General features: G+C 45.1%; 1 protein-coding gene across 1 annotated transcript in view; it reads left to right on the top strand.

Moving 5' to 3' along the window:
• Positions 1 to 6,723: 6,723 nt before the first annotated feature.
• NWD2 (NACHT and WD repeat domain containing 2) overlaps positions 6,724 to 27,470 on the top strand; it is a 452,309-nt gene continuing 431,562 nt past the window's right edge. The window contains exon 1 of the mRNA XM_077477660.1: positions 6,724 to 7,133. Within this exon, the coding sequence (XP_077333786.1) occupies positions 6,983 to 7,133 (151 nt within the window). The 5' untranslated portion in view covers positions 6,724 to 6,982. The remainder of the gene's footprint in view (positions 7,134 to 27,470) is intronic.

The raw sequence follows: 27,470 nt of genomic DNA, 5'->3' as shown, positions 1-27,470 counted from the left end.
ACTGGGCACTTAAACACCCTTCCTGCCTAGACCAATTTTCAGCTTTCGGTGCTCTCACAATTTGAATGACAATTACTCAGTCATGCAACACTGTCACCAAATGAATTGTTTGTCCTTTTTTTCCCACAAATAGAGCTTTCTTTTGGTGGTATTTGATCACCTCTGGGGTTTTTATTTTTTGCGCTATAAATGAAAAAAGACCGAAAATTTTGAAAAAAAACGCATATTTCTTTGTTTCTGTAACAGAATTATGCAAATTATTAATTTTTCTTCATAAATTTTGGCCACAATTTATACTGCTACATATCTTTGGTAAAAATAACCCAAATTAGTGGATATTATTTGGTCTTTGTGAAAGTTAGAGAGTCTACAAGCTGTGATGCGAATCACACAAAATTGATCACATCTGATGTACTGGTGGCCTATCTCGCTTCTTGTGACCCGAACAAGTCAGGAAAGTACAAATACCCCCCAAATGACCCCTTTTTGGAAAGTAGACATTCCAAGGTATTTAGTAAGAGGCATAGTGAGCTTTTTGATGTTGTAATTTTTTTCCCACAATTCTTTGCAAAATTAAGATTTTTCATTTTTTTTTTCTCCACAAAATTGTCATTGTAATAGGTTATTTCTCTCACGTGGCATGTGTATACCACAAATGACACCCCCAAAAAATTCTGCTACTCCTCCTGAGTATTACAATACCACATGTGTGGGACTTTTCCACAGCCTGGCCACATAGAGAGGCCCAACATGCAGGTAGCGCCATCATGTGTTCTAGGAACATAAATTACACATCTAACTTGTTGACTATTTATTACACTTTTGAAGCACCAGGACAATGACACATGACACTGATGACAGATGGCACTGATACGTGGCAATGATGACACTTATACGTGGCACTGATGACAGGTGGCACTGATCACAGATGGCACTAATATGTGGCACTGATGACAGATGGCACTAATATGTGGCACTAATGACACGTGGCACTTATACGTGGCACTGATGACACGTGGCACTAATACATGGCACTGAAGACATGTGGCACTAAACGTGGCACTGATGACAGATGGCACTAATACGTGGCACTAATAGGTGCCACCGATGACAGATGGCACTAATACATGGCACCGATGACGCGTGACACTGATGACAGATGGCACTGATAAGTGGCATTGATGACATGTGACACTGACAACAGATGGCACGTGACACTGACAGGTGGCACTGATGACAAATGGCACTGATACGTGGCACTGATGACAGATGGCACTAATACGTGGCACTGATGACAGATGCCACTATGTGGCACTGATGACACGTGGCACTGATGACAGATGGCACTTATACGTGGCACTGATGACAGATGGCACTGACTACAGGTGGCACTGACAACAGGTGGCACTGGGGTGGATGGCACTGGGGGCAGGTAGCACTGGGGTGGATGGCACTGGGGGCAGGTAGCACTGGGGTGGATGGCACTGGGGCGGATGGCACTGGGGCAGATGGCACTGGGGCAGATGGCACTGGGGCGGATGGCACTGGGGCGGATGGCACTGCTGGGGGAGGATGGCACTGCTGGTGGAGGATGGCACTGCTGGGGGGAGGATGGCACTGCTGGGGGGAGGATGGCACTTTTTATTTTTTTACTTTTTTTTTACTAGAGGCAGAACGGCTGCCGCTGCAGCCGTTCATCTCTCCCCTCTCACACTGTCTGTGCGAGGAGGGAGAGCGGCGCTGAGAGATGATCTCATATGTTTACATATGAGATCATCTCCCATTGGACACGCCGATCACGCTGTAAACGGCCACTGTGATTGGCCGTTTACAGCGATCTGTGTTTGCCTGTCCCCGGGGGACACGGTGAACACAGAACTTCCGCGATGCGTGCCCGCGGCGGCGCGCATTGCGGAAGTAAACATCAGGACGTCCAGGGACGACCACCCGGACGAACGCGCCTGCTCTACGGCCGTCATTCGGCTATAGGGCGGGCGCGAGGTGGTTAAACGTCATTAGTCATAGGAATGACTAATATTATTAATGCTGCTGTCATTGATTTTATTGAGAATTGAACTTTTTTTACATATTACCTTTAGGCCCCTTTCACATTGGGGCGGTGGGTGGGTGCGTCAGCGGTAAAACGCTGCTATTTTTAACAGCACTTTACCATCAATTTCGGGGAGCTTTTACCCCTCGCTAGCGGCCGAGAAAGGGTTAAAACCATCGCAAAGCGCTGCTGTAGCAGAGCTATATTGGCGGTATAGCTGCGCTGCCCCATTGATTTCAATGGGCAGGAGCAGTGAAGGAACGGTGTATACTGCTCCACCGTTCCAAAGATGATGCTAGCAGGACTTTTTTTTAGCATCCTGCCAGCGCACCGCTCCAGTGTGAAAGCCCTCGGGGCTTTCACATTGGAGACACAGCAGCGGCTCTTTCAGGGCGCTTTGCAGGCACTATTTTTAGTGATGTAGCGCCTGCAAAGCGCCCCAGGGAGAGTGTATACACCACTCCTTCACCGCTCCTGCCCATTAAAATCAATGGGGCAGTGCAGCTATACCATCGGTATAGGGCTCCTGCAGAAGTCCTTTGCAGTGGTTTTAACACTTTCTCGGCCGCTAGCAGGGGGTAAAAGTGCCCTGCTAGTGGCCGAATAGCGCCACAAAATTGACAGTAAAGCATCGCTAAAAATAGAGGTGTTTTATCACCGACGCACCCACCGCCCCAGTGTGAAAGGGGACTTAAAGCAGAACTATATTCACCTTTAATCCAGCGATGCACCATCCCAGCCACTGACATCTTCAGACGGTCAACTTCCAGATCTCGATGGCTGGCCACTGTCATTTGCCAGGCCAAGATGACGTCACTCCCATGCACGTACTGCATTGTCAAATATGTGCAGTGAGCTGCATGTCCATAGCACACTGCACAGGGACAGACTGGCAGGCAAGTAGGTTTAATTCAGAAGAGACAAAGCATGACTCCTCTGCATTAAAAATATTGCCTGTCCAGCCATTTTCATTCCTAGCCTAAAGTTCCATTTTAAGCATTGAACTTATATTACACATTACTTCACTGGTGATATCGGAAAGACTCATAATAATAATGATAACATTGCAGTTTTTGATTTTATTACGCATCACTGAACTTATTTTACAGATTGCGATGGTGATAAAGAAATGACACATAGTAATGATGATAATAATATTGCTTTTATTATTTTTGTATTAAACGCTTTATCAATATTTTGCATGTCTGTCCTGCACTAGAAGTGAAAGATGCACTGTTATAAAGCCGGTAGAATAGAGGGGATAACTACCCTCCTGACCCCCCACTCTCCCCAGCACAGGTACAATATTATAAAGCAGGTAGAACCGAGGGAATAACTATGCTCCCGACCCCTAGTCTCCCCCCAACCTCCTGACCCCCTCTCTCCCTAGCACAGGTTTCAATGTTATAAAGCTGGTAGGATAGAGGTATAACCATCCTCCTGGCACCCCCCCCCCCCAGTACCGGTACGTTTTAAAGCTGGTAGCATAGAGGGGATAACCATCCTCCTGATCAATGCCCTCCCCGGTATAGATCCAATGTTTTAAAGCCAGCAGCATAGAGGGGATAACTATCCTTCTGACCCCTGCAATCCCCAGTACAGATGCAATGTTATAAAGCCGGTAGGATAGAGAGATAACCATCCTTCTGACCCATGTCCTCCCCAGTACAGACACAATGTTATAAAGCAGGTAGAACAGAGGGGATAACCATCCTCCTGACCCTTCCTTCCCTAGCACAAGTACAATGTTATAAAGCCGGTAAGATAGAGAGATAACCGGAAAACCATCATCCTGACCCCTGCCCTCCCCAATACATGTGCAATGTTTTAAAGCAGGTAGGATAGAGGGTATAACCATCCTCCTAGCCCTCTCTCCCTAGCACAGGTGCCATATTATAAAGCCAGTAGGATAGAAGGGATAACCATCCTCCTAGCGCCCTCTCTCCCTTGCACAGGTGTCATGTTATGAAGTCGGTAGGATAGAGGAGATAACCATCCTCCTGACCCCCTCTCTCCCTATCACAGGTGCAATGTTAAAAAGCTGGTAGTATAGAGGGATAACCATCCTCCTGACCCCTGCCCCCCCCCCCCCAGTACATGTGCAATGTTATAAAGCCGGTAGAACAGAGGGGATAACCATCCTCCTGCCCCCCACCTTCCCTAGTACAGGTACAATGTTATAAAGCTGGTAGGATAGAGAGATAACTGGGAAAACCTTCCTCCTGACCCCTGCCCTCCCCAGTACAGATGCACTGTTATAAAGCCGGAAGGATAGAGGGGATAAACATCCTCCTGCCCTCCCCAATACAGGTGCAATGTTATAAAGCAGGTAGGATGGAGGGGATAACCATCCTCCTGACCCCCACCATCCCCAGCACAGGTGCAATGTTATAAAGCTGGTAGGATAGAGGGATTAACAGAATAATCATCCTCCTGACCCCATCTCCCCCCAACACAGTCACCATGTTATACAGCTGGTAGGATAGAGGGATATCAGTCATCCTGCTTCCTCTCTCTCTCCAGCACAGGTGTCATGTCATAAAGCTGGTAGGCTAGTGGGATAACTATCCTCCTAACCGCCTCTCAGCACCTGTGCGATGCTATAAAGCCGGTAGGATAGAGGGATATCAATCTTCCTGGCCCCCACTCTCCCCAGCACAGGTGCATTGTTAAAAAGCCGGTAAAATAGAGGGATAACCAGAATATCTATCCTCCTGACCCTTGGTCTATCCCCAGTACAGCTGCCATGTTATAAAGCCAGTAGGATAGAGAGATAACCAGGATAAGTATCCTCCTGCCCCCAGTCTCTCCCCAGTACAGGTGCAATGTTAAAAAACCAGTAAAATAGAGGGATAACCAGAATATCTATCCTCCTGACCCTTGGTCTATCCCCAGTACAGGTGCCATGTTATAAAGCCGGTAGGATAGAGAGATAACCAGGATAAGCATCCTCCTGCCCCCGGTCTCTCCCCAGTACAGGTGCAATGTTATAAAGTCAGCAGGATAGAGGAATATCCATCATCCTGCCTCCTCTCTCCCCAGCATCTTATAAACCTGGTAGGATAGTGGTATAACCGGGATACCCATCCTCTGGACCTCTGCCCTCCCCAATACAGGTACAATATTATAAAGCTGGAAGGATAGAGAGATAACTATCCTCCTGACCCCTGCCCTCCCCAATACAGGTACAATGTTATAAAGCTGGAAAGATAGAGGGGTAACTATCCTCCTGACCCCCTCTCAGCACAGGTACTGTTATCCCAGATTACAAGGATAACTTGTCACAAATTTGTGGCAGTGTTGAATTGTAAATCTTGTTAACTTGCTGCACATTTTTACTTTACCAAGTTGTACACTTGCAGAGCACTTGATGCAAATATTATAGTTGACACTTTTCCAATATGTAGCAAATTTGCATGGCAAGTCTCTAGAAAGAGCAAAGTTGCAGTGGTGAGTCTACAGCAAGAGCTCTGCAAGTCTACAGCATGACAATTCAGCCACAGTAACCCCTGTGTTAGGATGACTATTGCAGAACATAACTGAACCAGAACTTGCAGCTGACTTGCAGAATGTTGGAAAGACAGGTGATATGGGGTCAGGCAATGCAATCTTGCTGTAATTGTGCAACAAACTTGTGAAGCCTGGCAAGTCTACTAATAGTTTAGCAAGTCATTTTCAAACTTGCAGCACAATTGCCTGCTACCTGGGATAAAGCTGGTAGGATAGAGGGATAACCAGGATACCCATTCTCCTGACCCCACTCTCCCCAGTACAGGTACAACATTATAAAGCTGGTAGGATAGAGGGATATCCATCATCCTGCCTCCTCTCTCCCCAGTACAGGTGCCATGTTATAGAGCCGATAGAATAGAGGGATAACTGGGATAGGTATCATGCTGCCCTCTGGTCTCTCCCCAGTACAGGTGCCATGTTATAAAGCTGGTAGAGTAGAGGGATAACTGGGATAGGTATCCCCCTGCCCCCTTGTCTTTCCCCTGTACAGCTTCCATGTTATTAAGCCAGTAGGATAGAGGGATAACTGGGATAGGTATCCCCCTGCCCCCTGGTCTTTCCCCTGTACAGCTTCCATGTTATTAAGCCAGTAGGATAGAGGGATAACTGGGATAGGTATCCCCCTGCCCCCTGGTCTCTCCCCAGTACAGGTGCCATGTTATAAAGCCAGTAGGATAGAGGGATAGCTGGGATGAGTATCCCCCTGACCCCTGGTCTCTCCCCAGTACAGGTGCTATGTTATAAAGCCAGTAGGATAGAGGGATAGCTGGGATAGGTATCCTCCTGACCCCTGGTCTCTGTCCAGTACAGGTGCCATGTTATAAAGCTGTAGGATAGAGTGATAACCAGGATGGGTATCCTCCTGCCCCCTGGTCTCTCCCCAGCACAGGTGCCATGTTATAAAGCCGGTAGGATAGAGAGATAACCGGGATGGGTTTCCTCTTGCCCCCTGGTCTCTTCCCAGTACAGGTGCCGGTAGGATAGAGGGATAACCGGGATGGGTATCCTCCTGCCCCCAGCACAGGTCCTGTGGAGTAGTGGTAGCGGTGCCCCTCCTCTGTGTACTGGGCAGGGAGGGAGATGATGGGGAGAGGAGGGCAGGCTGAGGAGTGAAGATTCTCCCAAGTCACATGTTCCCAGTATTAGCAGTAGCCGCCGATCTGTACGGAGAACACGCCGAGATTCCTGTACCGCCGGCATCCACTCGGGGCACCCGGCCGGCGCTGCCACCATCAGACGGGGGATGCCCGGCGGGCGGGCGGGCTGCGCTGGACTGGGGCAATAGACTTCTTATGGCTGTTAACCGTTGCAGGGGGGCGGGTGCCAGTGGGCAGCAAGTGGCATTGCACTGACTCCGGTCCTCCTGTCCTTTTCTCTTTGGCATGTGAAGCAGAGGACGCCGGGGACACAAGAGGGGATATGTGGCCATCTGGAGCCAGCAGTAGAGTGCCCTGCTCCCGGGACTCCGCTATCAGGAGGGCAGCCTTCGCTGGGAACCTACCTGCACTCCCCCCTCATCTGCTACCTACCGGCAAGTGCGTCCGAGTCTTCCTCAGCGCCGACCCTGCAGGTAAGTCCCTCCTTATGTACTATTATTACTGTCATTGCCTGTCTCTAGTGTGTAATGGGAAGTTGGGGGGCACAGCTGCAGCAGAACCTCTTTGGAATGGACAGCTGCAGCAGGTTGGAAGTGATGGTGTAACCATAGTGACAGAGAGATGTCACCAGCATCCAGTCCTGGGCTGGTCCTCTCCTCTCTCTCTCAATGGGGCTCTTTGCTTTGCAAATCTGGGCCACCTACTTTTCCCTGTAACACATGTCAGTCATTTATTATGCAGATAAGCTGTCACCAGAATTCACACTTCCCCATGGGTGACAGCTGAGCATCCCATCTTGCAGCTTCCCCATCTCCAGTGAGAACACATTACATTACAGGATAAGGCACCCAGCTAATGTAAGGGGAATCTTCCCCTAGCACAGGCTTTCAATCACAGGCTCAATGAGGCGTGAGAGCTTACAATAAATACACTGAGTGATAGGAGCATGCTCACATAGGACCCCCTTCCCATCAACAAACTTCCTTTTGTCAATGCCAAAACTATATGACACATTTCAATATCTCCCAATACAGCATCAGAGGTGTTCCTTTAATTATCTTATCATGTTGTGCATGCAATAATATCAATATAATAAATATCCATACAGGGTTATAAGAAGAAAAAAAAAAAAGATCTAGTAGGATTTTTACATTGGTGCTTTACTAAGGGATATATGCGACATCTCCCAATAAAGCATCAGATGCATTCCTTTAATTACCATATCATGTTGTGTATATAATATCAATATAATAAATATCCATGCAAAAAAAATAAAAAATCTAGTAGGAGTTTTACATTGGTTAGTACATTGGTGTTTAAGGGATATATACAACATCTTCCAATACAGCATCAGATGCGTTCCTTTAATCACCTTATCATGTTGTGCATTCAACAGCATTAATTAGCACAAAGTAGGCGTTTTACAGTGGTTAGTACATTGGCGCTTTACTAAGGTATACATGCATTTACCTAGCATTTGCAATAAGAATCCAGAGGGGCTAGGGAGGGATTAGCGGTAATAAATCCAAAACCAAACATGTACTGTATTGCAGCTCACCAATCATTAGGTGTGGTGGCTGCATTCGTTTTAGGCTTTTTTTTCTCTCTGTTTTCACCTGGTGATCTTGCCAGGAACACGCCTCCTATATTAGAGTGTTCCCACTCTGGATGAAGGAGCACAGGGGGCACTTTGGATGGCTGCATAATCAGTCTGTTGGGGAAGTGTTAGATGTACTAGCAGATCTAGATACACTAACAAACTGATATCAAGCTTACACTACAGTTACACAAGCAGTTCTAGCAACATTTTTTTTTCCCTTTTAAAATAAAGGTTTTATGAGTAAATAAAAACTGATCCTTGTAAGCACCCCTGTCAATAGTAAATGGCTTGTCTGTTGAAAAACAAAAGACTGAAGCCTAGTTCACATGGGCCAAATGTCAGACGTTCAATAGAAACCGGCCGACATTCAGCCCGTGTATACCCTACCTGGTTCAACAGAAGGGTCATGAGTGAAAAAGGTCTGCCGACCAGCTCCTGATCAACACTTTTAGCTAATGGCTGAGATTGCTAACCAGAGAGTTCTGGTGGAGGGCCATCCCCCTGTCAGAACACAATAGAACAGCAAGGAAGATCGATGTACTAACATCGCATGGTTAGTACAGAGGCTCTTCGCCTGAGCTGTTAGTTTTTTTTTTTTTCCGTTTAACCCAGTTCAACTAGTAGTGTGTACAAGGCTTAAGGCTAAGTTTCCACCTATGTATTTTTCAGTGCGTTTACAGATTTTCAGAAGTGCACTATGGTCCATTTTAGCCCTTGTACACACGTTTGGACATTCCGATGGATAATCCGACCGTGTGTGGGCTCCATCAGTCTATTTCCATCGGAATATCCGACCGACAAAGTTTTAGAGCTGGGCTATAAAGTTTTCTGACACCATGATCCGATCGGACTTTGTCCAATCGTTTGTAGAGAATTCCGATCGGACAAAGTGCCACGCATGCTCATATCAAATTCCTAGACCAAAGCTATTGACTACTAGCCTGAACGTAGTCCCGTCGTAACGAAATAACATCATCACGTTACAAACGGTCGGATTTTCCGACAACTTTGTCTGACCGTGTGTATGCAACACCAGTTTCGGACAAAATCCGACAGATTTTGTTGTCGGAATGTCCGACCGTGTGTACAAGGGCTAAGGCTTCATGCACACTGGCAGCTCCTAAACTTGAGTTTGATGTTTTTTTTTTGTTTTTTTTTTGCCAAAGCTCCTAAACTCAACTCCATAAAAGCCTATGGGGGTTATTTACGAAAGGCAAATACACTTTGCACTACAAGTGCAAACTACAAGTGCAAAGTGCAGATCTGAAGTGAGGGGAAGCTCTGCTGATTTTATCATTCAATCACGTGGAAGCTACAAGGCTGTTTTTTATTTTCCTTGCATGACAACCCTCGGATCTACAGTGACTGCACTTCCAAGTGCACTTTGCGCTTGTAGTTTGCACTTATAGTGCAAAGTGGATTTGCCTTTCGGAAATAACCCCCATGGGGGTTATTTACGAATGGCAAATCCACTTTGCACTACAAGTGCACTGAAAGTGCACTTGGAAGTGCAGTCACTGTAAATCTGAGGGGAAGATCTGAAATGAGCTGATTTTATCATCCAATCATGTGCAAGCTAAAATGCAGTTTTTTTAAATTTTCCGTGCATGTCCCCCTCAGATCTACAGCGACTGCACTTCCAAGTGCACTGTCAAGGGGGTTATTTACGAAAAGCAAATCCACTTTGTACTACAAGTGCAAAGTGCACTTGAAATTGCACTGAAAGTGCACTTGGAAGTACAGACACTGTAAATCCAAGGGGGACATGAAAGGAAAATAAAAAAACAGCATTTTAGCTTGCACATGATTGGAGGATAAAATCAGCAGAGCTTCCCCTCATTTCAGATCTACCCCTCAGATTTACAGCGACTGCACTTCCAAGTGCCCTTTCGGTACAATTTCAAGTGCACTTTGCATTTGCAGTTTCAACTTGTAGTGCAAAGTGGATTTTCCTTTAGTAAATAACCCCCATAGGCTATTAGGTAGGGTTAAATCTCCCTCTCCTGAATGCAGAAGAACCGCGTTCAGGATAGGAACGTTTTCGACCGCCGGCCACATTTTGCTTTTTTTAAGCGCCCGCGGTCAGGGTAGGCTAGTGTGCATGTAGCCTTACAGTGGTCCTTATGTGTCATGTTCACATATATGCAGTTTCCACCAGTGCGTTTGTTGGCAAAGGTGCAGGGATGTTTTTAACACGCAGCACAGTGCATTTTTGGATTCATAGACTTCAATGGAATTTGATCAAAAATGCATGAAAAACACATGTATATGTGGTTTTGGTGCATTTCCTGCATGACAATTGACACCTCCTCCTATTGACATTAACACATCCCAAAAACGCAAAACGCTTAAAAAAATGCACATGAAAAAAAACGCAAAATGTGCCAAAAAAAAAGCGGGCCTCAAAAATGCGTGAGTCGCACCTAGCCTAAGGCTGGATTCACACCTAAGCAGTTTTAGTGCTTTTAGCATTTTGAAGATTTGCACTATAGTCCATTTAACATGGTTTCCTATGGAACACGTTCTGTGGTGCAAATCTGCAAAATGCAAAAAGCACTAAAAATGCATAGGTGTGACTCCAGCCTTACTGGCCATATCACCGGGTGTAAATAAATGAAAGAAAGCTTAAAAAAAAGAAAACTAATGGAGCCGTCTAAAAATTGTTAGGCTGCAATATAATAACTGTTTGCTCTTGGGTTTAATATTGCTTTATTGGAGAGGAAAAGACGTGTTGTAGAACACATTTGCCAATTTAGAAAAGGTTTTTGCCTTTAAAGAGTAGCTAGCGGTGGAATGTCATTGGTTTTGGCACCTTTTATTTAAATATCTGGCTCTGTAGTAGAATGCTGCATGGAATAAAGAGCTCCATGCCTGGACACTGGAGATAGTTGTTTGCTCCCAGACAATGAATGTTGTGTAATATTGTCCCATCAATCCAAACACTGACAACCTCAGCAAAACAGGACTTTATCTAATTAGAGGCTGGCCGCATGTCCATGCACGGTTTTCTTCAGGATGGATTCCCTTCAGCCTGACCTGGGTGTAAAAAAAGAACATGGCTTGAATGGTGTAGTGAAAATGGTAATGTTTGCGCTGTCATAAAAAATCATTTCATGATCAAGTCATTGCAACATAATCATTCCTGAAATGTTGAATGTATCCTGACTGTCACGAGAGACAAAAAAAAACATATGCTCATATTCCTTCCAGTTGCTCTCATTCTGATCCTCCGGATTCAATATTTGGTGCATAATTGACCTGCAATGGAAATACTGGACAGCACTGAACGTAATAATGTCTGAATACTTTAGGATGAGTAGCTTGCATGTAGTGAGGTTAAAGGATAGGCTTGACAGCCAAAACACTGTCATCTCCAGTAGAGGAAAATTAATGTCTCTATAAATGGGCAGCATTCATAGACAGCTGGCGTTCAGTTATTAGGAAATGGATCAGCTGTAGAAAAAGCTTTTTATTCCCTCAATCTGATATACACATTCATGCTTGTGTGCACTTGCTGTGACCTAAAGCTCCACAGTTATCTCTACATTGGCAAGAGAATGCCCAAATATTTGAAGCCTGGCCAACTTGAACTTTGTGTCTTGTAGATAGTCATATGGCATAATGCCCATCAAACTGAAGCCTCAGACCACGGGCATCTAGGGTGTTTGAGAAATGTGGTCTGTATGACTGGGTGCTGTAGCAGTCTACCATGGTATCCTAGATCTGTGGGACATTGTTCTCAGACTGCGCCCTCAAGGCCCCTCATTTGTCCTTTGTACATGTGTATCAGCCATTCACAACCAGAGTTCCTCTAGAGTTTGCTAGGGGAACCTTGAGCTGCAGCCTATTGACCTTTTGATGGTGCATGCATAGTTCCAGGACCAACGCAACTTGACAGAGCCAGCAGTATGACACCAATTATCTTGTAAGCTGTTTGTAAGGGCTTATTTTACACATGCATCAACCTTTGCGGCCTTTGTAAAAAAGTAATCTGCGATGGATCACTTTTCAAAGGGCAGTTGACAGGCAGTTGGAAGGCAATATCTTCACCCCTCACTACCTGTTTTAACCCTTAAGAAACCAAATGCATTATACAAGCAACCCTAGTCACTTGAATAAGTCATGATCTGTGATGGTAAAGCCCACTGAACACTCATATCATTTTGCCGCAGCTGTTGTAAAACTCCCTCCTGCGGTGTAAAACTGGCCATAGATGGATCAAAATTTGGCAGGTTCAGCGGGGGCCAGCCGAATTTCGATCCATGTATGGGCAGGCTGATTATTCCCAAATCCAGCCTGCGTGGTTTTTTTTTACTTTTGATTACTGCTGCCAGCTATAGGCACTAGCAGTAATCATTGCGTTCTGTTGGCCGGATAGGCTCCCCATGCTCCCCCACCAGCTGGGCAGTTGCACTGGGGGGGGGCATTCCCCATCAATACTGACTGTGTTAATGGGGGAATCAAGCTATTTTTTTTCCTTCCACCCGTAGTGGAAAGAAAGAAAATCAAGTCATCTTTAGGCTACTTTAGATTAAAGGGGCAATAAAACTATGGCCTACCTACCCATTTTTACCATACCCTAGCCACATGTGTGAATGAGTTCTAAGGGTGGAATTGTGACCACAACTATAAGGTTTGTCTTTTTTACATGGCTCACCAACAGGAGGGGCATTTTTTCCCACTGACCTCCAATGAATTGGCTTAAAGTGGTTGTAAACCCTCTGGGACTACTTTAACCTACAGGTAAGGCTAGATTAAGGCTTACCTGTAGGTAAGAAGTATCTCCTTAACCTACACGGTTAAGGAGATATTTTTACAAAAACCGGGCACCAATGTCTAAAGCACACTGAGCATGCCGATAGTGAAGGCTAACATGATGTCACTGACGGCTCCCGTGCGCATGCGCCGGAGTGACTTCATCACTGCTCCGGCCACTCACAGCGATAGAGCAGCGATACCCGGAAGGAAGATGGATGCTTCGTGGAAGAGGGGACAGCAGTGACATTGCAGGCTCCTGTGTCAGGTAAGTGACACATAATGGGCTACTATTTGATGCATAGTAACCCATTATGCTTTACCTTTGCAGGGAAACAAAGAGGAAGTAAACCCATCAGGGTTTACTTCCTCTTTAAGCAGGGGTTCTTTGAGAACTCAAAATTATTTTGGGGCTTCCTTTGGGAGTAAAAGTTAGAAAAAGCTGCTGTCTACAATAGGAAATGTGTGTAATGATGCAGACGTTACATCTCTACACTATAGCCAATGCTCAACTGGGCACCAGTAGGAAGGGTCAGGCTTGTTGAAGGGGGTAGAGCGTATTAATAATTCTTGGAGCTAGACCAAACACAAGGAGCTGTCCTCCTTGGCCGCACCATATTTTGTGACATCATGGCTGTAGAAATTGGAATTCTGCTCCTCACCCTCCACAATACCGCGTAATACGGCAACCCATTAGTGCAGCAAGTTGCAATCCTCCCTCCCCACGTCTAGATTGTCAGAGGCCTCGGTCAACCAGGGAGAGTTACAAGACTCCGCAGGATGGAATCTTGCCAGCTAATAAACAATGCTTTATGTGGCCTTTGTCTTAAATTAATGACTTTAAAGGGTAATCAACGAACGAAAATGATTCTGCATGTTGGTTTGTACACTTTCATTGTCTTATATTTTGAATACAGTCATAGTAGATAACAGCAAAGTGTTCACTTATTGATTGTCACTGTATAGCAGCAAGTTTTATAGGCAACTCAACGGTGACATCATTATCTACAAAAAGCGTTGACATCACTGTCATACGAACCAGGAATTAAAGCACCTTTCACTGAGCTGAATACTACGTTCCTATCAGAGAAAAAGAATTGTTTACAGTGAATAGCAGCTGACAAGATCGCACTTGCCCATTGTTTGAGAGCTTATCTTTGCCCTTGCCTTTATATACCACGTCTAGAGATTCTCTAGGCTTCTGGAAAAAACTTGCTTTTCCCCTATGTCTAGCTGTAACATGATATTCACATTATGGATCGCAATATTGCACCGAGCAGTATAGTTACAGCCTATTTTAAGCAAAAACTGGAAGCGGCTAAAAGTATCAGTATGTCATGTAATATTTGCTGAGAAATCATTTTCGCAGACCTGATGCCATAAGCTGTTAGGTATCAGACTTTCATGATTTGAGCTTACACATTATTAATGAACACGGCTGCTTTTCACGGTATATTACTAATGGATGGATAGCATCACCTCACTGGGTCAGTGCACCAAGCAGTCACAACACTTAACATACAACAGGAGAATGTTATGCTAATTAAAAGTCAAACTGCAAATTTGTTAAATGGAATAACATCACTACAGCATGTAGTACGGCCAGGGCTTTTTATCTCAGAGAATAGGTGCAGGAACTCCCCCTTTCTGAGCCACCCCTTTTCTCCACCCCTACCCACCTCCGAGCACCGTTCCTTGGTTCCATCCCCTACCCACCTCCCATTAATGCCCTTTTAGACAATACAGAACCAAATATAAACTTGTGGTGCTAAGTAATCCGTAAGGAATTTGGTAGTTATAACAAGAAAAGCAGTAAAATAGAACCCCTGCAGCCAGTAACAATAGAGCCCCCACCAGCAACAATAGACCACCCCACCACAAAAAATCCCCCCAGCAATAATAGACTCCCAGCAGCAACAGCAGATCTCCCCACCACAGCCAGCATCAATAGATTCTCCAGCAGCCAGCAACAATAGACCCCTCCCCAACAGCAGATCTCTCCCAACAACAACTGACCCCCCCAGCAAATTAAGACCCACCCCCAGCAACAATAGACTTACTCAGAAACAAAAGCCCCCCATGCAAAAATAGATACCCTCCAGCTAGAATAGATCTCCTACTAGTGAGTATCAATAGACCCTGCAGCACACCCCAGCACCACTTGCTGTCAGTGGTGAAGGTGCCAGAACTGCGTTCCCCCACGTTCCCACTAAAAAAAGCCCTGAGTACGGGGGACTTGAAGGTAATTATTCTTTGGAATCATATGCAGACAACTTCCTCCAAAAAGAGATAGGACAGCTGAGAAATGCCTCTAGTGTTCCCCATGTTCGTTATTTTGTTCATCAGTAAGCAAAGGTAATGTGATGGTCTTAAACATCTAGTGGTGGGGTATTCGCTTACAGGCATCCCCTGTAAAACATGGAAGTCCTTTCTTCATGGAGGGGGCCAAGTTAAATAATACCAGGGAAAACAAGGGCAATTTCTAACATTCATTAGCCATGCCAACTGAACATAAAAAATACTCAACAATTGTTTTGGTTATATAATACTGTAAACTGTGTGCTGCCATGCCTGAGTTCTTAAGGTGTTAAAAAAAACAATATGTTAGCTATAAAAATATCAATTATGGATCGCTCACACCTACCGATTTCTCATAAACATGTGAATAGACATATACATAAAATATTATTAGTGTCGCGCTCCACACTCAAATGCAGAAATAATGAATCTTTGGTGTCGTGTTATAATGATTAGGTGCAAATCATAGACACTGGCCATGGGGTGCGTATTCACCACAAACGTGTCTCTGGGTGCCAACCCAACTTAAAAAAAATATATATATTAATAATCACAAAGAAGGGCCACCAAGACAAATCAATCATATCATGTCAATAAGGGCCACCAAATGATCATGAAAGAATTAGTGCAGTCCACACTATTATCATGTGCTCTTCTAGTAACAGTCCACTATTCTGTGTCAAGCATGCTTCATGCCATGTTCAGAAGCATGTTTGACACAGAATAGTGGACTGTCGCTAGAAGAGCACATAATAATAGTGTGGACTGCACTAGTAGCTTCATGATTGGCAGCACTTATGGACATTATTTGATTGATTTGTCCTGGTGGTCCTTCTTTGTGATTATTTATATATATTCTTTTAAGTTGGGTTGACACCCAGAGTCACTTTTGCGGTGAATACGCACCCCATTAGCAGCGTCTATGATTTACACCTAATCATAATAACACGGCACAAAAGAATGATTATTTATGCATTTGAGTGTGGAGCGCGACACCAATAATATTTTATGTAGTTGTTTTGGTTATGTAGTTATGTCATTTTGTGGATGCTGTTTCAGGCTACTTTCATGCGGCCGCACAGGAGCATCCAGGGGTGGCCACTGGCAAGAATCAGCTGGTGATTCCAAACGATGTCTGAACCCTCTGTGTGAGATCAGCAGCAGCTGTAAGGAGTCGTATTTGTACTCTGATGTGGAGAACAGCATTACATATTTACAGAGCTGCTTCCTCTTCCACAGCTGGCTGCACCTCTACAGCGCTATATACACTGTAATCCATTAACTTGTTCTTAACCCATTCAAGTCTGAACTGAACATTCCCATGGTCCAAGCCACCCCTAACCATTGGATTCCATTATCATAACCATCTTTACCTATAGTTTTGTGAAACTATTTCCATCTCCATTTTGTACCTATAGTTTTGTTTCCCACCCATACAATGAATGGCCATCTGAATGGTTACATGTGAAAAGAGCCTTCGACAGACCCTGGACATAGCCAGTGCCAACATTTTCTGGCCAAACACAAACTGGTTGCAGCTAATCAGTCAGTATGTATATGGCCATAGAGTGTTGCTTCATCCAGCCTCTGAACGCAGCAAACTATCCACACCTATGTGGCTGTGTGAATGTAGCATTACACACTTGTAATGTACAGAAGTAGTGTAGGGTAGAGGGAGTGCTCGGTGTAGTCTCATAAATTGGCCACGAGAAACTATCTGTACCCATGTGGCCATGTAAATGTAGCCTTACACACTTGTAATGTAGTAGTGTAGGGTAGCGGGGGTGCTTGGTGTAGTCCCATAAATTGCCCACAAGATGTTGCCATAGTTAGATTTGGGATCCCTGTAGTGAAAGTAGGCAGTGTAGATGCCTAAGTAGCTACTGGAAACCTCTGTATAATGAATTACTATCTGAGCAGTTAGATGTGAATAAAACCTCTAACTGACACTGAACATACCCAGTGAGCAGCCAGTGTCAACATTTTCTGCAGAGTTCTGGCCACACATAAACTGGTTGCAGCTAATCAGCCAATTTGTATACAGCCATAGCACAGAGGGGGTTACTTACTAAGGCCGCGTACACAGGGCTGCTGTTAGAAATTACAGGGCCCCATACAGCCTACCTGACAGGGCCCCCCCCCCCCCCCCAAAAAAAAATTATCAAATAAAATTTTTGCTAAAATGCGATGGTAGCAATGCCGTTTTGCAGCCATGGCAGAAATTATACCCTTGCTACTACTGCCTCCTGACATCTGTATTTTTTTATAATTTTTTTAAATTGCTGAATGGTAATTTTTCTTTGTGAGACTGGCTGCAACTGTGAGCAACTCTTGGCTGCAACTGTGAGCCAAGTGTTTGGCTTGCAGTTGCAAAGTGGCCCCATTGAATTCAATGGGAAGTTTGATAGGTGGTGCTGCCTGTCAAACTCTGCAGCCTGTGTTAAAATGCCGCAGCTGTGTAGTAAAACATTGCAACTACATAATGTGTACAGCCCTGTCTGACGGTATTGTTAGGATTTGGATGTGCAGCTAGGGGTGGTGATAAATCCACGGCTCAGCCAACCATGTGAAAGAGTTCTTAGGCTGCATTTCCACTTTGTATTTTCTGACCGTGTGACAAAGGGTAAGGGAAACGCATGCTTTGCATGCATTTTAGAAATGCACTGCAATCTCGCATAGTGCTTGTGGTGCCGTTAAATTGTTAATGGCACCCCAAAAACAGCTTGCATTTTGTCATGTGACAAACTTGCAAAGCTGCATGCCTGAAAATGTTCTAGAACTTTTATGGTGCGTTTGTCAAATATAGGGTGCCCATTCAAGTGAATGGGCTGCCCTATGTATAAACAATCTAAAAAACAAAACAAAAAAAAGTCAAAATAAATGCAGGAACATGTGTTCTCGCTATGCTAAGTGTGAATGGGGCCTCAGGAGTGGCATATAGAAATAGCTGGTGCATTGTGGCTGGTGGAGATATTTGTCAGCTGGAATTCTGAACTTTCTGCAGCTTCACCCCCCCCCCCTTCCTCAGTCACCCCTTTCCATTAGAAGCACTACAACATTAAAACCCTACAGCCACAATTCACAGAGCACGGAGTAGAGGTCAGGAGAGCAGAGCTCAGGACTCATCAGGCAGAGAACTTCTTACCTTCAATCTTTCTTCTTTGCAAGATGACGCTGCTAATCACAGGGGGAGGGGAGGGGGAGTTTAAGGACCCACAGAACACGGGCAGTGTAATGATTTCAAGGCAGAAGCAGAGAGACAGTGTGCAGCTGTCCCTGCTGCACTAAAATCAGGATGTAGCCCGAGAATAAAGCCAGCATGGGACAGCTTGCTAAACAAAGGCACTGTAGGCAAGTAAGTAGAACATAGGGATAAAGCACAGGAGTCACAAGGCAGAACAGCCAGCTCTCCTCTCCTGCAGTTGTCCGGGCCCCCTTTTGGACTGATGAGGCTCGGGCCCCCTACTGGAGGGCTGGCTGTACTGCCTTATCAGCGGCCCTGCGCGTACACACGCGCGGACTGTTCGCCCAACTTTGTCCGTCCAACAGTTTCGGCAAACAGTCCGCTCAAACTTAGCATGGACGGACATGGCCACACACGACGGACGAACAGTTTGCTGAAACCGTGCGCGATGACGTGAACGGCACGTACGACGGGACGAAAAATACGACGTCCTATACACTGCATTATAGCTTTCGGCGTGAAAATCCTTTCTGAGCATGCGCGCAACTTTGTTTGACGAACAAGCCTACACACGGGCGGACTGTTCGCTCAAACAAGGTTTCAGCGGACAGTTTTTCGGAAATTCCGAAAAACCTTGTCCGTCCAACTGTCCGCTGAAACTGTCCGCTGAAAGCCCACACACGAGCGGACTGTCCGCCCAAACACTGTTCAGCGGACAAAGTTGGGCGAACAGTCCGCCCGTGTGTACGCGGCCTTAAGGAAAATTCACTTTGCACTCCAAGTGCACTTGGAAATAAAGTTGCCTTAGATCCGAAGGGGACATGCAAGGAAAATAAAAAACAGCAATTTAGCTTGCGCATGATAGGATGATAAAATCATCAGAGCTTCTACTAATTTCAGATCTACCCCTTAAGCTGGCCATACACCATACAATTTTCTTATTCAATTTCCTTTAGATTTACCTTCAAATGTGTAGTAGAAGGGCCTGCCTGATTGCACACAAATTTAAAGTGTTTAGATTTGACCTCATATTATATGGTTTTGGTAAATCTAAAGGAAATCTATAGAATAAAATTGTGTAATGTATGGCCAGCCTTAGATTTAGAGTGACTGCACTTCCAAGTGCACTTGCAGTACAAAGTGGATTTGCCTTTCGTACATAACCCCTAGAGTGTTGCTTAGTCCAGCCTCTGAATGCAGCAAACTATATACACCCATGTGGCCGTGTGAATGTAGCCCTACCTGTTGGAATTGTAGTAGTGTAGAGTGGGAAGGGGTGTGGTGTAGTCCCATAAATTGACCACAAGATGTTGCTATAGTTGGGACCCCTGTAGTGAAAGTAGGCAGTATGGATGCCTAGGTAGTTGCTGGAAGCCTCCAGAGTAGTGAGTGGGATGTAATATAGACCAGTGTTTCTCAACTCCGTTCCTCAAGGCGCCCCAACAGGTCATGTTTTCAGGATTTCCCTCAGGTGAAACGGGTGTGGTAATTACTAAGGCAGTGAAACTGGTCAAGTCACCTGTGCAAAATAATGGTAAACTTGAAAATATGACCTGTTGGGGCACCTTGAGGATTGGATGTGAGAAACACTGATATAGACAATGCCAGCTGTGTCCCTGAGAGTGTGGAGCAATTTGGGTAGAGGACACCTGTGGTTGGTTTGGTCATGGAAAACAGTGCTAAGAGCACAACAGCAAAGATGCAATTTTTTGAACATCTAGGTTTTGGGAGAAGCAAGGAAGGAGAGGGACAGGATATGGAGTTGGGTATGGGATGCAGGTCACTGACAAAATTCTCCTAATGCCACGTACACACGATCGGACCATCCGGCGGACTTGGTCCGGTGGACCAGTGTCCGCCGGACAATCCGCCGGTGTGTGGACTCCGGCGGTCTTTTTGTTCCCAAAAGTTCAGCAGACTTGGAGAGAAGTTTTGACTCAAAATTTGTGACAATCCGCCCGTCTGTGTGCTAGTCTGCCGGACTTTTGAAATGAACGGACTTGCCCACACACGGTGAAAAGTCCGTTCATTTTGAATGTGGCTCCAGGTAGACGGGACGTAGCGAAGGAAGTGAATAACGCCGCCTCCATCGGCGAGATTGACACCTCGCTGTCCCCGTCACCTGGTATGGATTTAAAAGGGAACACCTACGCCAAAAAAACGGTGCAGGGGTCCCCCCCCCAAATTCCATAGCAGACCCTTATCTGAGCACGCAGCCCGGCCGGTCAGGAAAGGGGGTGGGGACGAGCGAGCGCCCCTCCCCCCCCCGAGCTGTTCCAGGCCGCGTGTCCTCAACATGGGCGGGTGCTTTGGGGAAGGGAGGCCCTGCGGCCCCCCTACCCCAAAGCACCTTGTGCCCATGTTGATGAGGACAACCCTGGACATTGGTTGTCGGGGTCTGCGGGCAGGGGGCTTATCGGAATCTGGGAGCCCCCTTTAATAAGGGGGCCCCCAGATACCGCCCCCCCACCCTATGTGAACGAGTATGGGGTACGATGTACCCCTACCCATTCACCTGGGGAAAAAAGTGTAAATAAAAAAACACAACACAAGTTTTTAAAATAATTTATTAGACAGCTCCAGGGGTCTTCTTCTGTCTTGGGGGGTCTTCTCGCCAGACTCCTCCGCTATCTTCTGCTAGCTCTTTTACTAGCGGAGGAGCCCGGCTTTCTTCTTCGTCGTTGCCGCCGTCTGGGGGTCTTCTTCCGACTTCGGGGTCTTGTCCCACTCTTCGGTTCTTCTTGCCGACTCTCTCTCTGGCCTCAATGGCAGCAACGTGTTGTGTGGCGACTTATATAGGGACAAGGCACGGGGTCACCGGGTGATGTCACATGGTGACCCCGCCCCTTATGATGTCACAGTCCCGGAGGATGCTGGGACTGTGACATTGGATGGAAGAAGACCACCGGAGCTGTCTAATAAATTATTTTAAAAACTTGTGTTCTGTTTTTTTATTTACACTTTTTTCCCTAGGTGAATGGGTAGGGGTACATCGTACCCCATACTCATTCACATAGGGTGGGGGGCTGGTATCTGGGGCACCCTTATTAAAGGGGGCTCCCGGATTCCGATAAGCCCCCCCGCCCACAGACCCTGACAACCAATGGCCAGGGTTGTCAGGAAGAGGATCTTGTCCTCATCAACATGGGGACAAGGTGCTTTGGGGTAGGGGGGCCGCCCCCCTTCCCCAAAGCACCCCCTCCATGTTGAGGGCACATGGCCTGGTACGGCTCAGGAGGGGCGGTGCTCACTCGTTCCCCACCCCCTTTCCTGACCGGCCGGGCTGCGTGCTCCGATAAGGGTCTGCTATGGACTTTGGGAGGGACGGCATAGGTGTTCCCCTTTAAATCGATTCCAGGTGACGGGGACAGCAAGGTGCCAATCTTGCCGATGGAGGCGGTGACTTTCACTTCCTTCGCTAGTCCTGTCTACCTGGAGCCACGTTCAAAATGAACTGACTTTTCACCGTGTGTGGGCAAGTCCGTTCATTTTAAAATGTCCGGTCGTGTGTGTGGGCAGGTTCACTCGTTTGGAAAGTCCGGCTGCAGATTCCGGCGGTTTGTCCGCCGGATAATCCGATCGGGTGTACGCGGCATAAGAGGTATGGGCTGCTTCTCAACTCGGCTCTCTGCTCCTTTATCTATATGCAGCAGAAGGGCAGTGCTGTTTCTGGTGACTGAAGTGTATAAATATGTAATAAATATGTAATTAACTGTATTCCAGTACAAATAAAAGAGTTAATAAGCTGTTGTTATATGAACTCTTCCTTCTCATAACCTCTAACGAGAATGTCTTCTGGAAACAAAACCTTGTGCGGTAGGGCTGCTGTTAGGGTCCACAGTCTTTGTTCATATCTTTTCACTGAATTGTCCTCTTACTATACAGTAATTGTGAATTGTGAGACTTTGGTGCCTGCTTCTTCCGCTTTATGATTAGGGGATTCAGGGAATTGTATGAGTTTACCAGGGCCAGGTTGGAGACGTTTTCTTGCATAAGGGGCAGTAAAAAAGAGAAAACTAGGCAACTGTGTTATAAACATGCACTGCTTATCTGGGCATAGAAGAATGCCCTTGCCCCAGGTAAGAAATAGCCACATACATATCTGTTTTCTATAAATAAGAAAGTTACAGCATTTCTGTTGAGTAAGCAGTGCTTTGAAATCTGCTGCACCCGTAATCATACATCTCTCTGAAAAAAAAAGGAAAAGCCGATCTGTCCCTTTTTTAAAAGCTACATACACGTACCTTTTAAACATGATCATCATCAAGGAGCCCAACAAATTAGGGGACTTTGTAATGCATAGTCCTTCTCTTGGGGGAGCTGAATGTTGTCCTGTCTCCTCCCACCCCTGCACCTCCACATTGAACTATAGCTTTTTTGCACTTGACTCCACTGCAAACTTTGGAACCAATTGTATACAATTGTAATTCATACTTTTGTTTTAGTCTGACTTCAGAAACATTAGTTCTGTTTGTTGATATGTGTTTTTACTTTACTAGCTCTATATTTTCCACTGAATTGAAATGCATGAAATACATTGGATTCCTAGCAGAAGAACCAAAGACCTTTACAATTACAGAATGTTGTGCTGCGTGAGCAGGGAACAGTATGCTCTGAATTTCTTTCCATGTCAGAGAAATTTAATTTTGTATGACACAAAAGACAAAAACATTGTAAATAGTCTAAATTAGTCCTTTCCCATTATACCTGTAGTTAATTGTGTTCTAACTATTCAAGTCAATGGTTCAGTAGCAGATAAAATGGATGTAAACCCAATCAATGAACCATTTTAATTTGCTCTCTTTTGGTTTGGTAAATGTACCATTGCAAGCATTTTGTTATATTTGTTTGACAAGTGCAAAAATAGCCATTGAAATTGCCAGAAATCTTGTCAGCTAAAGACATCCTGTGCTCTCTACCAGGGATGAGCTTAAAGGTATTCCTTCGAACGGCAACCCTTTTCATTCATTTGACGATAGCCAAACGTCAGTAGTGATATTTCTATCACTGCTATACATAATAGCTCCTTTGCTGTCAATGGTTTCTTAATTAAGTGGTGAGCACAAGTACCTTAGAGACCAATGACATCACCCAGACCAATTTTTCACATGTCTGGCAACCACCAGTTATGTAAACAAAGAGGTGGAGCCTGATATGGTTTACCAAAATATGGCCACATAGTCATATTTGGTCAATGACGTCACTGGGGAGACCCACCACTTAGACTACTGTCATCATTAGAGATGAGCCGTACACCCCCTTGTTCAGTTCGCAACAGAATGCCCTGACATTTAAATTCCTGCACAGTGCTCAGAATGCACTGTGTAGTGTGCAGTGCATTGCAGGGTGTTCAATAGACGGGCGAACAGGCAATGTTTGGGCCGAACTTTTGCTCGGCCCGAACCGTTAACTCAACTCTAGTCATCATGCACACTGGATAGCACTGCCCCCAACCCCAAAGCACCTTGTCCCCATGTTGATGTGGACAAGAGTCTCTTGCCCACAAGAGAATCTGGAACCCCCGATTTAAGAGGGGAGCCCCCAAATCTGCCCCCTTATGTGAAAGAATATGGGTTGCATAGTACCCCTACTTATTTACCAAAAAAAATTCAAAATGTAATAAAAACAGACAGTTTTTGACAATTCCTTTATTAAAAAATAAAAAAAACAGTATCCCCATCATGTAAATCCATCATCAATCACACCACCCACCGTACCCAAAAAAGAAAAAAAAAAGCTCCTCACCCATTGATGGCTGACCAGCAAATGTTTACTCTACAGTTTGACAGTTCTTATATAGGTAAGGGGAGGGTCCCCTTGCGATGTCACCTGGTGGCACCGCATCTTGTGACGTCACCAACCCAGTATGCACCTGTCCGTGATGTCATAAGGGGGTGGTGCCACCAGGTGGGGGGGTGGGGTGTTCGGCCAATCTCTATATAGTACCTGTCTATCTACCTACAGTATGTATTTGTCAAGGGTGGATATGTAAGGTCGGGGTCATATTGGCTGGCTGTTTTTGGCATGTGAACCTTAGACCCATCCCACTACTTCTTGCATGGGATAGCCACCCAACAGCTGTTTAAGATCAACTTTTCCATATTGCGTCATCTTGTCATGGCCTGAAGCCCACTCATGCACATATTCCTGGCCTGAGGCCAGGGAACAAATGTCTAGGCAACATGCATTTTCATTGCTTTACTGTGCTTTACTGCACAGATGCCATTCCAACACAATTCTTAGGATACATACACTTTACAATACAGTTGACAGTACATGTCTCACTGATAGAGGTTCACAGTGCAGAACTCTCTTCTTCTAATAACTTTCCGATCAGGGAACATACAAGTGCAGTACATTTCCACATGACTAAGCCATCTTCCCCAGTTGTTACAGTCTATTTGCAAAGGTGGTTACTCAGTCAGGGGATACCTCCTTACACACAAAGAGGAGCCTCCACAGTCCTTGAGGCCACTCTAAACCATGCCATGGGACCTGCTAGGCAAGGGTCAAAGAGGTCAAAGTTTCTTCATCTGTCCTCATTGTGTCCTCACTTATCGCCCTGGCAGTTAAAACCTGCGGAGGGCTCTATAATTCAGCCCCAGCACAGCAAAACATATCTGCAGATCAAGGGTGTCCTGCTCCTATTCCTCAAGTGCATTGGGCCCCACCCACAAATGGTATATAAAGTGGCACAAACTCACACCTCACCCTGGCAGTTCAGACCTGCAGAATGCTCTATAATTCAACTCCAGCACAGCACTACATATCTGCAAATCAGGGATGTCCTGCTCCCATACCCCAATTGCACTGAGCCCCACCCACAGCTGGTATATAAAGTGTACCCATTAGATCACTACTGGAGGGGTAACAAAAAAAGAGGCACTAACTCATGCCCACAGACATACTATTTGTGCCCAATTACACTACATGTGGGTAAGACGGATGCTGGGAAAACCTGCCATGGTCCTGTAGATCTGATCATAGCCCACTTCTATCTAGCTGTCAATTAATATACAATGAATATGTGTTTTTACTTGGCCAGTGGTTGAATAGTGGGCGCTAAAATAGACCTTGCACAGGGGGCCCCTTGGTGAATCCATCACTGTATCTGTCTGTCTTTGTTAAGCATGCTGGATTTCAAATGCATGTTCCTTTAGGTAGTGCTTCTCAAGAAAACACTATACAATGTATGTGGAATAGCTGTTTAAAATCCATCATTTATTATGCTGTCCTATTCACTTAATACGGTGGATTGCAAACGGCTGTAACATGTCAATTTCCTGACATTTTCACAACTTGCTGTGTACTGAAGCAGAAAGGGCAGCTGATTATATGTATTGAATGCTTCTCATTTAGGCTTTTCTTATCTATTGAATTTCTTATGTCAGTTTTAAAACTCTGATTTCTAAACTCTTAATTGCATTTTCTTTTTAAGGAAAAACTTCTCTAGAGGTTGTCTTTAACACAGCAGCCCTTAAAAGACAAGCGGGCCTTTCTGTGAATTCAACTGCATTCCGTCTCTTCATTGCTTAAGACATTCTACTTATCTATTAGCCTGCTCAGTCAGTGGCTGATTTTGTTCAGCTTATAGAGGAACATGCAATATGAGTGGCTGTGCTAAAGAATAGACCATCTGCCAAGCATTTCTATAAGGAACTAACATTTCATTATATTTTATTATTGCTCATGTATGAAGTGCCCACACTTTACACATAGCTACGAGAAAAAGTTATTGTTAACACCGATTGCACCATCTCATCCTTGTGAATTTTGAGAGCTAGGTTTAACCCTTTAGCAGTATGAGTTTAACCTTGCTGACAGTCAATTTATTTCCAACATACTGATTTCTTAGTTTTGAAAATAAAGCAGAACTTTAAGCCCTCTTGCACACACTATTGACTAAAAAAATCAGCATTTTTAGGCATATCATTTTTTTCTAAATCTAAATGCAGCCTATTGTTTGCAATGTGCTTGCACACACAGGCACATAAACATATAGATGAAATTGCAGAAATCTGCATTGCTGGTCAGGATTTAAGCACATATGTGTATATGCAAGCAAAATGTTAATTTGAAGAGGTTGGAATTGCATTCTGGGAGCTAGAATTTATTTTACGCACGCATACGCAAAATGAATGCAAGACATTTTGGTCATGAATACTGATGTTTAAACATCAGTACCATGTGTACATGGAAGGCTAAAGAGGAACTTCAGTTCCTTGTAATTTGGCCCCAACCCCACACGACACCTCCTTCTTTATAAATCAGGTGTGTGTGCGTATGCCCCAAAGGGCGCTGGTCAGCCTTCAGGTACCCTCAGATCTGGGACCTCATACCCACATAGTCTTCACGCATACGCATACGCAATGTACAAATGTGCCACAGGTCTTCGGCAGGTCCCAAAGCCCTGTGGCACATCTGATCCTGTGTGAAATCTGACAGCGCACAGTTGCCCAAGGAGCACAGGTTTATTCTCACACGGGGAGTGCAACGTCGTTATTTTGTGAAAAATTATAAATGTAATTGTGGAAGAGGGATGGTGGAGGAGTCAGATGCAAATGAGCTGCTTTATTGAGTGAAGGTCCCCAGTAAAGCAAATGTGTATGCAATCACTAAAATGTCATATAATCTTTAGCAGGTAATGTCATTGCATTAGATCATTTCAATCTTTTTAAATCTGCAGCTTTCATGAAAATAGAACCGGGTGATCTTGCCCTGATGGTCAGGCATTTCCTATTTTAGGGTGACAACCTTGTCAACATTTTTCCATATTGTTCTCCTGCACTGTTATCTTAAAGTGGTTTGGTACCTAAAAATGAAAGTTCATGTTATTAAAATCAACAGTTAGCATACTTACCTAAACGAACCCTGAAAAAAAAAAATATTATTTACTTACCTTTTATTTCTGATGTTTCAGCTGACTTCCGGGTTCTCCTCCCGTGGGAGTAGGGGTGGCTATCGTCCTCGCAA

The sequence above is a fragment of the Lithobates pipiens genome, unplaced genomic scaffold (assembly GCF_037356315.1).
Source record: "Lithobates pipiens isolate NorthernLeopardFrog02 unplaced genomic scaffold, aLitPip1_a1.2 Scaffold_13, whole genome shotgun sequence".
NCBI lineage: Eukaryota > Metazoa > Chordata > Amphibia > Anura > Ranidae > Lithobates > Lithobates pipiens.
The sequence above is the reverse complement of the archived record's forward strand: the minus strand, read 5'-3'. Positions and strand labels throughout refer to the sequence as shown.